Raw genomic sequence first — 14,261 nt, 5'->3', positions numbered from 1 at the left:
TTGTCAGTGTTCCTTTACAATAGAGCAACTGTTAAGTTACCTTTTGCACTAAATGTATACTTGTGTGGGTGCGAGTGTGTGTGTGGGCGCGAGTGTGTGTGTGGGCGCGAGTGTGTGTGTGGGCGCGAGTGTGTGTGTGGGCGCGTGTGTGTGTGTGGGCGCGAGTGTGTGTGTGTGTGTGTGTGGGCGCACGAGTGTGTGTGTGGGCGCACGAGTGTGTGTGTGGGCGCACGAGTGTGTGTGTGTGTGGGCGCACGAGTGTGTGTGTGTGGGCGCACGAGTGTGTGTGTGTGGGCGCACGAGTGTGTGTGTGGGCGCACGAGTGTGTGTGTGTGGGCGCACGAGTGTGTGTGTGTGGGCGCACGAGTGTGTGTGTGTGGGCGCACGAGTGTGTGTGTGTGGGCGCACGATGTGTGTGTGTGTGTGGGCGCACGAGTGTGTGTGTGTGTGGGCGCACGAGTGTGTGTGTGTGGGCGCACGAGTGTGTGTGTGTGGGCGCACGAGTGTGTGTGTGTGTGTGTGTGTGTGTGGGCGCGAGTGTGTGTGTGTGGGGCGCACGAGTGTGTGTGTGTGGGCGCACGAGTGTGTGTGTGTGTGGGCGCACGAGTGTGTGTGTGTGTGGGCGCACGAGTGTGTGTGTGTGTGTGTGGGCGCACGAGTGTGTGTGTGTGTGTGGGCGCACGAGTGTGTGTGTGTGGGCGCACGTGTGTGTGTGTGTGGGCGCACGAGTGTGTGTGTGTGGGCGCACGAGTGTGTGTGTGTGGGCGCACGAGTGTGTGTGTGTGGGCGCACGAGTGTGTGTGTGTGTGTGTGGGCGCACGAGTGTGTGTGTGTGTGTGGGCGCACGAGTGTGTGTGTGTGTGTGTGTGTGGGCGCACGAGTGTGTGTGTGTGTGGGCGCACGAGTGTGTGTGTGTGTGGGCGCACGAGTGTGTGTGTGTGTGGGCGCACGAGTGTGTGTGTGTGTGGGCGCACGAGTGTGTGTGTGTGTGTGGGCGCACGAGTGTGTGTGTGTGTGGGCGCACGAGTGTGTGTGTGTGTGTGTGGGCGCACGAGTGTGTGTGTGTGTGTGTGTGGGCGCACGAGTGTGTGTGTGTGTGGGCGCACGCACGAGTGTGTGTGTGTGTGTGTGGGCGCACGAGTGTGTGTGTGGGCGCACGAGTGTGTGTGTGTGGGCGCACGTGTGTGTGTGTGTGGGCGCACGAGTGAGTGTGTGTGTGTGGCGCGAGTGTGTGTGTGTGGGCGCAGTGTGTGTGTGTGGGCGCACGAGTGTGTGTGTGTGGGCGCACGAGTGTGTGTGTGTGTGGGCGCACGAGTGTGTGTGTGTGTGGGCGCACGAGTGTGTGTGTGTGTGCGGGCGCACGAGTGTGTGTGTGTGTGTGGGCGCACGAGTGTGTGTGTGTGTGTGGGCGCACGAGTGTGTGTGTGTGTGTGGGCGCACGAGTGTGTGTGTGGGCGCACGAGTGTGTGTGTGTGTGGGCGCACGAGTGTGTGTGTGTGTGTGTGGGCGCGAGTGTGTGTGTGTGTGTGTGTGTGTGTGGGCGCACGAGTGTGTGTGTGTGTGGGCGCACGAGTGTGTGTGTGGGCGCACGAGTGTGTGTGTGTGTGGGCGCACGAGTGTGTGTGTGTGGGCGCACGAGTGTGTGTGTGGGCGCCGAGTGTGTCGCATACACAGGTGGCAGCAGTGTGTGCTCAGTAGTGCAGAAGGATTAGCCCTTCAGGCCAGAGCAGGACATTTATTGAATTCAGAGGGGTTCAGAAAGCTGACAAATCACCCCAGAAAATGCTGTAATAACGCTGTCCATAAATCACCGGGGACAGTTTAATCGTCCTCGGGACTGGGGTTCCAGTCGGACCACTGGACAATAGTCAGGAATCGGCCAAAAGAAAGCAGAACCCGACATACACAATTCGTTCACACTGTTTTCCGTCTCATAATCGAGACATTCCTAGTGAAAAAATTAATTCATTCCTAGTGAAAATTCATTCCTAGTGAAAATTCATTCCTCGTGAAAATTCATTCCTCGTGAAAATTCATTCCTGGTGAAAATTCATTCCTGTCCCGCAACAGTTCTCTTACCCCGGAACGTTCCTGTCTTTTCCCAGTAAAAATCACTCCCGCCCGCGCTCATTTTTGCACCCAGAAATATGTAGCGTTATTATGTTTGTTTCAGAAGTATTGAAAATGATGAAAATAATGCAATATGCGACTGTGATATGTGGTTGTCTTACCTACCGCATCTTAGTTAAATGCACTGACTGTAGGCCTACGTCACTCTGGATAACAGCGTATTCTAAATGACCGAAAGGTAGATGGATTAAGCTGGAGGATGAGGACAGAGACCTCAGCCGGATGGTCTGTCTCTGCACAGCACTGGCATGAAACTGTAGCCTCCAGCTGAGCACTGTGTACATATCAACAGTTACAGTACATGAACATGTACAACATTGTGTGCTTTACTGAGTGGCAATACTGCATAAGTCAATCTGTTTTCCTTTCACTTTTCACCTCAGATGGCACGGGTTTAGTAAAATACGCAAACGATTGGGCTTGATGGTAAGTTGTTGGGAGTAGAGCAGCTCAGCCGTTTTAGGCCGCTTGTCCAGGTCTGCGGTTGGTATCCTATTTGATTAAACAGCACCATTTCTTCTTCTTTCTTCTTTTTTTTACAAGCCATGTGCTCGGTTCCTTCATTGCCAAAGACAACTCCATCAAATTGAGCTAAAACATTGCTCTTTCCTTGGCTCTAATGATAATGTTAGTGATAGGTCCTTTGGCTGCAACAAGACGTTGCAATTCCTCTATTGAAGGCTTCATCATTTAGCCTACTGAGGTAGTTTGGCATCTGAGGTAACCTATGGCTACAACTGAAGCGAGTGACCCGGGAGGGGGGGTGGGGGGAATTAACATTTGTTAAATAGATTTTTATTAAGTAAAATATATTAGGCCTAGCCTACACAGTCGTTGTTTTTGAATGAAATGCTCCTCACATGACATATTTCCACCCCCAAATCATGTTTATAACCGTTCCTGTGGTCTGTTGATCCTGTCCTGTCCTGAACTTGACTCCCATTCCTACCAGAATCCCGCGGGACCTGCAAGACCCGCGGGAGTCTTGTTCCCGTGTCAGCCTCTAATTCCCAGCATCAATAAACATCTGCACATGATCAAATATTTAATCTGACAATTTAATTAAATTACCCAGCGTGATTTTATAAGATCACACCGTTTCCCTGAAATCATGCATTAAATTAACTTGGCAGTATTTTATCCCTGCACTTCCCTTCCTCTTGCATTAGCTGGGGTTGTCTATTTTATCGGCGAGCTTGAAACAGCCGCAGTGTTCACGACTCAGAGTAATAACTGTATGGCATCCCGGGGAGGGGGAAAATGAACGCTGAATTGGCCGCCGTCACGCCCAACAAAGGGCCTCAATATATCGCCTCTCTGCATGTTTCAGCCCTAATCCCTTCACATATCTCATGTGTTGTAAAGGCAGAAGTGGCATGCCAGACGCTTGGGAGAAAAACACGATCGTTATTTATGTACGTAGCAGACATTTCACATGTAAGACTAAGCTATATGTATAACGACGCTGGATGATTTACTAAGATAATTCAGGTTGGAATTCCCCCAGGCTCGGTCCCAAATCCCCTTGGATTTGATTTTCGTTGGAATGCTCTCAAGGCGGTTTCCTTTCCCTATGTACCTCATGTTTCGACAATAGCCCATACACCACAGCACATCTAAATGAGCTTTCTTTCTTCTATGTACCTAGCTGTTACTGTTGCTCCCACACATTACAAAATGAAGATGCTGCGCTACTGTAGATTATTGCAACAATAGCAACTGGAGCCATTCCATCTGCATTCATGGGAACTGAAATACAGATGATTCCATTATTTGGCAGCAGTAGCTTGTGCCAGCTTGTCGATACCACTAGAGCCAGTGCTTTGTCTGGTGTAGAGCAGAGAAGGGTTTCAGTGCTGCTTTTTTTTCCTCCATCACATTTACATTTGAGTAATTCAGCAGATGCTCTTATCCCTTATCCAGAGTGGCTAACAGTTTGTCTTGTTTATTTTACTCCTCTGGCTCCTCTTGAAGGAAGTTTTTCTCTGAGGGATGTTTTTTTCCCACAGTGCCAGCCTTGACCATCCCACAGGGGGCTGTAAATCACCTACCATTACAATAGGCCCATAAAGCCATCCACCAGCTGCAGCCTCACTCTGCCATCACACTGGGCTCCCCGACATACAGGATCAATGTGATGATGATGGACGTCTGTATAATGACCATACTTCCACGCTGGTCAAGGCTGAGGTTACTGGAGGAGGCATTTGTACCTCTCTCTGTGTGTGTGTGTCAAATTGGTCGTGTGTGTTTGCAGGTCTCGGTGGACCCTCCTTGCGTGTGAAGAAGCCAATTTTAAGTCATCGATGTTGTGGGCGTATCAGTGTACTTTATGTATATGATGAATGCATGGCAGTATGTCAGGAAGCCATCTCCATTTTAATTACACCTCTCCATCCTTCTTGGTTTGCCCCAGAGAATATCACATCAGGAGCCCCCCCCCCCCCCCCCCCCCCCGTCCATCCGTAATATAATTAACCCATGTGTGCCGGGTCAGCTAGGGACGGGGATTTTTCATGTATTTGATGAAATATTAACAGAGGTGGTGGTTTTAATGATCCTCTCCACCTTTTAGAACGCTCTCTTTCTCTCTCTCCATCTCTCCATCGCCTTCTTTCTCCCTTTCCTTCTTTCTCTCCCTCTTCCTTTCCTTCTCTCTCTCCCTCTCTCGCTTTCTCTCTCTCTCTCGTTCCTCCCCATTTCTTCCCTCCTTTCTCTCCTCGGGGATAACATCCGCTGGTTTAACTACGGAACGGGAGAGTTAGAACCCCCTTCATTAAAAGGACCGATTGTCTCTAAAAGTAATTTACCATGATTACCGGTCCTCCATCTCCCTGCTTCTCCTCTGCGGTGCACACAGGCCATGTGAATGACATATAGTCTCCACGGTTTGTTCAAGGCAGGCGTGCCTCACGTTCTCCCTCTCTTTAATTTAATCTATCTCATTTTCTCCGTCCGTCCATCCGTGTCCGTCTGTCTGTTTATTTCTCTCTGCTCATCTCTCTTTCCCTTTCTCTCTCACTCCTCTCTGTCATCAATACTACAGTATTGACTTACTGGTGTCTTTTTTTCTGCTGCTGAGAGAGTTTGAGAGGAGGCCCACAGGCCCAGCAGTTCGACTTGTTTATTGAGGTTATGCCTGAGGTTACATGACTCCCCAGTCTGAGTTGTCTGTTGCTCTGTAGCCTTTGAATTAAGCTTCTCAAATGTCTGTATATCTGTTATTTTCATGCCTTCAGCTGTTGTTGGCATACCATAGCCACCGTGTGTGTGTGTGTGTGTGTGTGTGTGTGTGTGTGTGTGTGTGTGTGTGTGTGTGTGTGTGTGTGTGTGTGTGTGTGTGTGTGTGTGTGTGTGTGTGTGTGTGTGTGTGTGTGTGTGTGTGTGTGTGTGTGTGTGTGTGTGTGTGTGTGTGTGTGTGTGTGTGTGTGTGTGTGTGTGTGTGTGTGTGTGTGTGTGTGCTGAATTAATGTGGTGGATTAAGTTATCTTTTCCATGTATGAGTGTACGTGTAATGTTTGGCTCATGTCTGAATGAGTGTCTGTCTGTGTGAGATTGTTTACATATATATGCATTATCAGTAATAGGGACACAGCTGGCAGGCTTGACAGTTGACAGCTTTCATGAATAGGTAGCTAAAGGAGACAGTTGTGGTAAGGACTTACATCTGTAGACCAGGTGGAGGTAGCTAAAGGAGACAGTTGTGGTAAGGACTTACATCTGTAGACCAGGTGGAGGTAGCTAAAGGAGACAGTTGTGGTAAGGTCTTACATCTGTAGACCAGGTGGAGGTAGCTAAAGGAGACAGGTGTGGTAAGGACTTACATCTGTAGACCAGGTGGAGGTAGCTAAAGGAGACAGGTGTGGTAAGGTCTTACATCTGTAGACCAGGTGGAGGTAGCTAAAGGAGACAGGTGTGGTAAGGACTTACATCTGTAGACCAGGTGGAGATAGCTAAATGAGACAGGTGTGGTAAGGTCTTACATCTGTAGACCAGGTGGAGGTAGCTAAAGGAGACAGGTGTGGTAAGGACTTACATCTGTAGACCAGGTGGAGGTAGCTAAAGGAGACAGGTGTGGTAAGGACTTACATCTGTAGACCAGGTGGAGGTAGCTAAAGGAGACAGGTGTGGTAAGGACTTACATCTGTAGACCAGGTGGAGGTAGCTAAAGGAGACAGGTGTGGTAAGGACTTACATCTATAGACCAGGTGGAGGTAACCTGTCATACGGGATGTCCTGATTCTTCAACTACTATATAGGGTCTACTGTATATTTCCTCACTGTCGCTCATATGTGGTTGTATGAGCGGGTCTATGAACCCGTGTTAGTCTTTATACGTTATGGCGTGACTGGTATCCTTTCCAATCTGTCTCACACTTTATTGTAGTTTCTGTGTAGACCAGTACCGGTGTTGTTCTGACGATCACCCGACTGACGTGTTTGTTTCTCCTCCTCTCCTCCAGAGATCAGCCGGGTGCGTAAGGACATGTACAACGACACGCTAAACGGCAGCACAGAGAAGCGGAGCAGCGAGCTCCCTGACGCGGTGGGCCCCATCGTGCAGCTCCAGGAGAAGCTCTTTGTCCCTGTAAAAGAGTACCCCGATGTGAGTACAACCTGTCGGGCGATCATGCACGCACGCGCTCACACATGTCATCTCCCCACACACACACACACACACACGCGCACCAGAAGGACCACCACCAAGTTTCCAATGAAAAATGTATGTTTGCGTCAAGGCACTTTCCTAGATTCATCTGAATAATATCATTTCTGGTCAACTGGGCACAGCTCTATTCAGTATAAGGCTTATTGGATTACCAGGTTTTTACAAATCCAGGTAATCTAGTTTCCTCTGCATTAGAAGATGGGCCCTTGTCACAGTTATTGATTAGGATAGGAGGTGGGCGGAGGGGGATCCTGTCTGGGCATGTAAACCTGAGGGATAGCTACTGTTATTGGACTGATTGTCCTATGTGCAGAATAGTCTCACCTTCCCTATATTTATTGACATGGTCTTGAATCATGTCCCTCAACGAATTCCCTCAATCTGAATGATACCAGTACTGTACAATCACCACTACATCGTTGAAAACAGACAATTCTGTCATTTACGGTCCGGTAGCATATCTACTATATCATTTCTGAACAGCTGTGCTGTTTCTTTACCTCAGTATTATTAGTAATGTAAACATATTATATCATTCAAAAAAACACAGGAATACATTAGATAGTGGGTACTAGGCAGAAGATGCAGTATGTACCTGAAATACTCTGTAGAAGTCCTCACATTGGACTCCCCTCAACCGTATGTTGATTCTAACTCGCACCTGAACCTGCCTAGCAGTTAACAAATCTTTTAAGCAATCGCCCTCGGATCCTGCTCGCCTAACCCTCCTGGCCCAGGGGGAGCGAGTCGAGCTCCGAGCTGATTGATCCCAACGAACTTGTTTCTCTGAGCGGCGGACTCTTGCGTGGGCAGCATTAGTGCAGGTGAATCCTTGGCTATAAAAAGGTTGTTTATGCCACCATATTCCCCCCAGGGCGGTTGAGTCAGTTGAGTTTCCTATTGACCAGTGTATCTGGAAATATTGGATTCCTTCCCCCAGATGAGCCATTTTCATGTTGCATGTTATGAATTTGTAACACATTGTGAATATGGATATTGTGGTAAATGTAGTTGATGTATGAATTGATTTGGCTGTGGTGACATTCCTTTAGGAATTGAGGGGTACTGTCTCTGCAGTCTGTCTGCCTGTGTTGGCTGTGATAGTGTGAGCTACGTTTATGGGTCTTTTAGTTTCCATATCCGTCCTTGTGTGTTTGTCTGCTCTACTAATCTCCAGGAAAGGCCAGCAGCAGCAGAAGAGTGACTGAGTGTCGATGCTGGCTGTCCTTGCTGCTCTGAAGGACAGAGGGGATCATTATTACTGAGGATGGGTTCATTAGGAACACCGGGAGATGAAATGCCAGGACTTCAAGTAGCCCCCACCTGTGTGTGTGTGTGTGTGTGTGTGTGTGTGTGTGTGTGTGTGTGTGTGTGTGTGTGTGTGTGTGTGTGTGTGTGTGTGTGTGTGTGTGTGTGTGTGTGTGTGTGTGTGTGTGTGTGTGTGTGTGTGTGTGTGTGTGTGTGTGTGTGTGTGTGTGTGTGTGTGTGTGTGTGTGTGTGTTTTACTACACTTGTCAGGACCAAAAGCCCTCATAAGAATATTAAACCAACTCAGAGAGGTGAGGACATTTTGCCGGTCCTCACTTGTAAAAAAGCTATTTTAGTCTTATGGGTTAGGGCCTCTCGAGTGGCGCATCGCAGTGTTGCTGCATCACTACAGCCTGGGGTTGGACCGGGAGTCCCGTAGGGCTGCTCAGAATTGGCCCAGCGTCGTCCGGGGAAGGTTTGGCCGGAGGGGCTTTAGTTGGCTCATCGCACTCTAGCGATTCCTTGTGGCGGGCCGGGGGCCTGCAGGCTGACCTCGGTCGTCAGTTGAACAGTGTTTCCTCTGACACGTTGGTGCAGCTGGCTTCCGTGTTAAGCGGGCGGGTGTTAAGAAGCACGGTTTGGCGGGTCATGTTTCAGAGGACGCATGACTTGACCTTTGCCTCCCGAGCCCGTTGGAGAGTTGCAGCGATGAGACAAGATCGTAATTGAATGTCACCAAATTGGGGAGAAAAAGGGGGTAAAATTACAAACTAAAAAATAAGAATTAGAGTTAGGATTAGGGGTTAGATTTAGGGCTAGGAGTTTGAAAAAATGTGATTTTGAATGGGAATATATTGTTGGTCCCCAAAAAGTGTGTGTGTGTGTGTGTGGTTTTGCATACAATTATCATGGCTGATAGTGACGTGTTTTCCACAGGTTGGAGTAGTTAACCCCTTAGAGTCGATGTCCACGCATAATCAGAACATCCCCATCAAAATCTGCCAGTTTAAGATAGAGATATTTGTAATCTACCACATACGCCGATGTCACCCTTACACATCTGCAGTGAAAGTTGGCAGAGCTAGAGCGGTGTTTGTCAGACCATGAATCAGTCATCTCACAGAAACGTCTATATTTATTTTTTGATTTTATTTGATTTTACCTTAAGGGGTCTTTAAAATTCCAAATCAAGTAGCTAAATGATCCTCGGTAGCACCTCTCACCTGGAGACAGTAAGAAATGGCTAATTGCATAGGACCCCAATGTAGGAAAGCATTAACTTCAAACTGTCAGCTCTGAAAGCAGGTGTGTTCATGGCTCTTCATGGAGCTGCTTCCGAAGCACTTAAATTATAGAACCGGGTGGCATGGCAGGTGGGAGGAGGGAGCGTGTGTGTGTGTGTGTGTGCGTGCTGGGCATATTTACTGAGGGATGCCAATTACCTCCACATGGAGGGTAATGATTAAAGGCAGGCATAGGGTGTTACCCTGGAGAGGATGAGATGGGGGGTATTGAGAAGGACGAAAGGGGTAGATTGGTGATGGTGGGGCGGGGCGGGTAGGGGGTGTGAAGGGAGAAGTGACGAGGTGTTGAGAGAGGTGCTGGGTGGCTTCATGGAGTACAGGGAGTGAAGGTGGGAGGTAAAGCAGGGAGCTACAGTAAGGGGAAGTGTTGCGATGGAAGGAGCGAGTGGGAGAGATGTTGGTATGAGAAGTGAGAGGGCAGTGGGTTGCAAAGAAATGTGTGTGTGTGTGCGGGCGTGTGTGTGTATGCGCGCGCGCGTACATGTGAGGTGATGATGAATGTGTGAGTGAGATGAGGTGGGGGAATTGGGCAGAGGAGTCTTGGCCTGGTCTGTTTGATAAAGAGAGAAAACAACCTCGTGTCTGGGACAGGAGAGCAGCGGCACGGAAATGAATTTGCCCCTTCAAACTCCTCGCAGCGCTGCTGCCGCCGGCTTGGCAGCCCACACCCGGTCCAATTTGCAGAACAATGTTATTAGGCATTGAGATACAGAAATCCAGAAGGGCATTGCCTCTCAGTTTGTATTGTTGTATTGTCATTCATTCAGGTATTTGTGTGTGTGTGTGTGTGTGTGTGTGTGTGTGTGTGTGTGTGTGTGTGTGTGTGTGTGTGTGTGTGTGTTAGAGGTCGACAGATTATGATTTTTCAACGCCGATACCGGTTATTGGAGGACCAAAAAGCCGATACCGATTAATTGGCTCTTTCTTTCTTTCTTTCTTTCTTTCTTTCTAATAAAGACATTTACAACAATACTGAATGAGCACTTATTTTAACTTAATATAATACATCAATAAATACATTTATCCTCAAGTAAATAATGAAACATGTTCAATTTGGTTTAAATAATGCAAAAACAAAGTGTTGGAGAAGAAAGTAAAAGTGCAATATGTGCCATGTAAGAAAGCTAACGTTTCAGTTCCTTGCTCAGAACATGAGAACATATGAGAGCTGGTGGTTCCTTTCAACATGAGTCTTCAATATTCCCAGGTAAGAAGTTTTAGGTTGTAGTTATTATAGGAATTATAGGACTATTTCCGTCTATACCATTTGTATTTCATATACCTTTGACTAGTGGATGTTCTTATAGGCACTTTAGTATTGACAGTGTAACAGTATAGCTTCCGTCCCTCTCCTCGCTCCTCGCAGGGCTCGAACCAGCAACACAACAACAATTCGCTCGCGCTAGCTATTTCACTTCGGTTACACCAGCCTCATCTCGGGAGTTGATAGGCTTGAAGTCATAAACAGCGCAATGCTTGACGCACAACGAAGAGCTGCTGGCAAAACACACAAAAGTGCTGTTTGAATGAATGTTTACGCGCCTGCTTCTGCCTACCACCGCTCAGTCAGATACTTAGATACTTGTATGCTCAGTCAGATTATATGCAACGCAGGACACGCTAGGTAATATCATCAACCATGTGTAGTTAACTAGTGATTATGATGTATTGTTTTTTATAAGATAAGTTTAATGCTAGCTAGCAACTTACCTTGGCTAACTGGATTCGCGTAACAGGCAGTCTCCTTGTGGAGTGCAACGAGAGAGAGGCAGGTCGTTAACTGTAAGGTTGCAAGATGGATCCCCCGAGCTGTCAAGGTGAAAATCTGTCGTTCTGCCCCTGAACAAGGCAGTTAACCCACCATTCCTAGGCCGTCATTGAAATTAAGAATGTGTTCTTAACTGACTTGCCTAGTTAAATCGGCACTCAAAAATACCGATTTCCGATTGTTGTGAAAACTTGAAATCGGCCCTAATTAATCAGCCGACCTCGTGTATGTGTGTGTGTGTGTGTGTGTGTGTGTGTGAAAAAGAAAGGGAATAGTGTAGCTAGATAGTGGTTCATGGATGGTATTCTAGTCTATTTCTGGGTGTTGTGGTGAATACAACAGTATGAGTTGGAGGGAAAAGGGTGGAGGGAGGGGGACAGGCAATGTGAATGAGCTGTCGTCATCCATCATTTGGCTGCTGCGTGTCCTTTTCTGGGTCATGCTTGTCCACAGTGGAGATGAGCGAGAGAGACTGCAACTGATTATTAATTAATTAGAAGCATGTGCGGCTGGATTGATTCTCCCTCGGTCTTCTCATTTGGCCTTGGCCATCCTTCACAAACTTCAAAGAGGGAGGGAGCGAGGGAGCGAGAGAGCGAGGGAGCGAGAGCGAGGAGCGAGGGAGCGAGGAGCGAGAGCGAGGGAGCGAGAGAGCGAGAGAGCGAGGAGCGAGAGAGCGAGGGAGCGAGAGAGTGAGGGAGGAGGGAGGAAGGAATAAAGGAGAGTAGGGACGCGTGTGTGTTTGGTGCACGTCCTTGCATAGGTGCTTGTGTGTGTGTGTGTGTTTGAGAGAGAGAGGTGAGGGCAGGGGGGAGTGACTTTGGTTTTAGGAGGGCAGTCCTCCCTCCCATCCCTGCTGCTGGAGGTCCACTTGAGGTGTAAAGAAGATTGAGTGAAGGGGTGTATAGAAGGAGAGGAGACAGGGCTGTCTGTGTCTGTGATTAGGTGAGCTATGGCATATAAATTAGCCCCCTCATTAATGCGATGATTATAAACAGCGCTAGACGCAGGGGAGAGAGGAAGGTGCCAGCAACACAGCAACACAGGCGTTGTGGATCACTGCTTGGTTAATGAAGGTTAATTAGGGTTCATTAGGACATTAGGACCGCTCTGACAACACACAGCAAATGTAAAATGTAAAATCACCCAGGAGGGGCTGAGGCCGGGATAAGGCTCACCTCATTCTGTCATTCACCACACACAGATCAAACAGATGACGCAATACCAATGTCAGTCTACTAAACCGATTGGAATGGAAATAATTTACGCTGGAAATGAAAAGTGGGATTATATATGATTCCAAATTGGAAGAAGATAGATGCCATTTTCTGATTACTGTTACTACGAGCCAAAAGGAATGTCTCGTACCATTTTCAAGGCCCTGCTCATGTTCAAACGTACTTTAAAAGAAACGTGAATGTCCATTGGTATTTATCAGTAGGTCAATTATGATAAGGTCAATAATCACTCACAAGAAGAACGCGCACACGTACAGTGCACACACGCCCGCACACACCTTCTCCTGAAGGAGCTATCTGGCTTATCTTCGTCCACGCTCAGCTTCTTGTACTCCATAATAATGCAAACAAAAGACGTCCTGCAAAAGGGAATTGGAGCAGAGTGCGATTTAGAAGCCATGCAATAATTAATTTGCCTATTACAGCGGCCAGCTCGTTTATCTTCATAAGATAATAAGATCAGTGTGAGTGTCTGGCGGTTGGACCATCGTGCTCCCAGTCTTAAATGGCCCTAATTATGTTCAGCTCCCCCGTTTTATTGTAGCTGATGGAAAACACACTTCATCTTCACTGTCCAGATTGGGTAAATAGGGCGAGTCCTTTAAAAGCAGGTATTAGACATTCCATTAGCTTCAATGGATTTTCTTGCTTTCCTTCTCTCTCTCTCTCTCTCTCTCTCTCTCTCTCTCTCTCTCTCTCTCTCTCTCTCTCAGTTTCGGGGGAGCAGCGGGGAGTGGAGGTGTGGTGGGTTGAGTCGGCACTGCAGGGTACACTAAGTCAATCTGTCTCTGTCCTGTTGGTGTCTCCGGCTGGCTGCTGCAGTTAGACTGCTCTCCCTCTCTGATCAATACTATGGATGGGATTTGGATCCACCATTTTCACTCCAATGATTTGAACCATTCCATCCACCCGTTTCAGTGTCCACCCATCCACAGCCCATGGTGGAAATCGTGCCGTAGGGCTGAGATTGTGGGAGACTCACTTGCTTTATAAATACATGGACAGTGGACACGCGTACATTTGTATTTGACCCCAGCGCACCTGCTGTGGGCCTGTGTTGGTTCTTTACAAGACCGAGAATGCCCATCGTGATCCTGAGTGAGCTGCAGCTGCCGTGTGGATCACTCAATGGCCTGATGGATAAGGTTAAACACTGGAAGAGGGATGTGGGCGGGGGGGGTCAGGTGGTAGGGGGCACCCTCCACAAAGACAATATCCCTGTCGGAAGCACACTCACCTGCCACCGCTGATAACCTCCACACAAATTCCCTCTCTCACATTGACAGTCACTCGCACAGATTTTGCCTGACAAGATGGGAAATGGGATTCTAATTCTGCCCTTTTTGTCCTCCTCTCGAAACACACGCACGCGCAAGGACACACACACACCAAATAGGGCGATATTAACATGTGCAGTGTCCATATGGCAAGAGATTTCGCTTTATTTTGAAACGCCACTCAGCCGTGTGTAAAGTCCATTTTTATAGTTTACTCTGTCGTCTCTCTTCCTCTCTTTCGTTGCAGCTGCTTCCCACACACCAAGCCCCGCCCCCTGCCAATCAAGCAGCACAGTTCCTCCTCCCCGCTGTTAGATTCACTAGAAGTTTGCACGCTGTTCTGTTAGGTCAAATGCAGTCAACAGATTGTTTCCGAACAGGAACGATGCTGCTTTACACTTTGGTTCTTAATGGAAAACATTCTACCTCTATGAATCCAACAGTTCATCCAAGTGTTTTGATCTATATCGCAAGTGAAATCGCAATCGCAATATTTGATAAATAGAAAATCACAATTCGATTTTTCTGGCCCATATCATGCAGCCCTAACACACACCTGTCCTCTCAGTACACACACATCCTCAATATGCCCGAAACCCCTACTCGGAGGCATTCATCACTGCCAAA

General features: G+C 48.0%; 1 protein-coding gene across 3 annotated transcripts in view; it reads left to right on the top strand.

Moving 5' to 3' along the window:
- The window catches only part of LOC124041359 (protein quaking), a 108,916-nt gene that overhangs the window by 30,928 nt on the left and 63,727 nt on the right, over positions 1–14,261 (top strand). For all 3 annotated transcript variants that reach the window (XM_046358865.1, XM_046358864.1, XM_046358863.1), the window contains exon 2: positions 6,594–6,736. In XM_046358865.1, coding sequence (XP_046214821.1) covers positions 6,594–6,736 — 143 coding nt within the window. The remainder of the gene's footprint in view (positions 1–6,593; positions 6,737–14,261) is intronic.

The sequence above is a fragment of the Oncorhynchus gorbuscha genome, linkage group LG08 (assembly GCF_021184085.1).
Source record: "Oncorhynchus gorbuscha isolate QuinsamMale2020 ecotype Even-year linkage group LG08, OgorEven_v1.0, whole genome shotgun sequence".
Lineage (NCBI taxonomy): Eukaryota > Metazoa > Chordata > Actinopteri > Salmoniformes > Salmonidae > Oncorhynchus > Oncorhynchus gorbuscha.
This window is presented reverse-complemented; position numbering and strand designations above follow the sequence as displayed.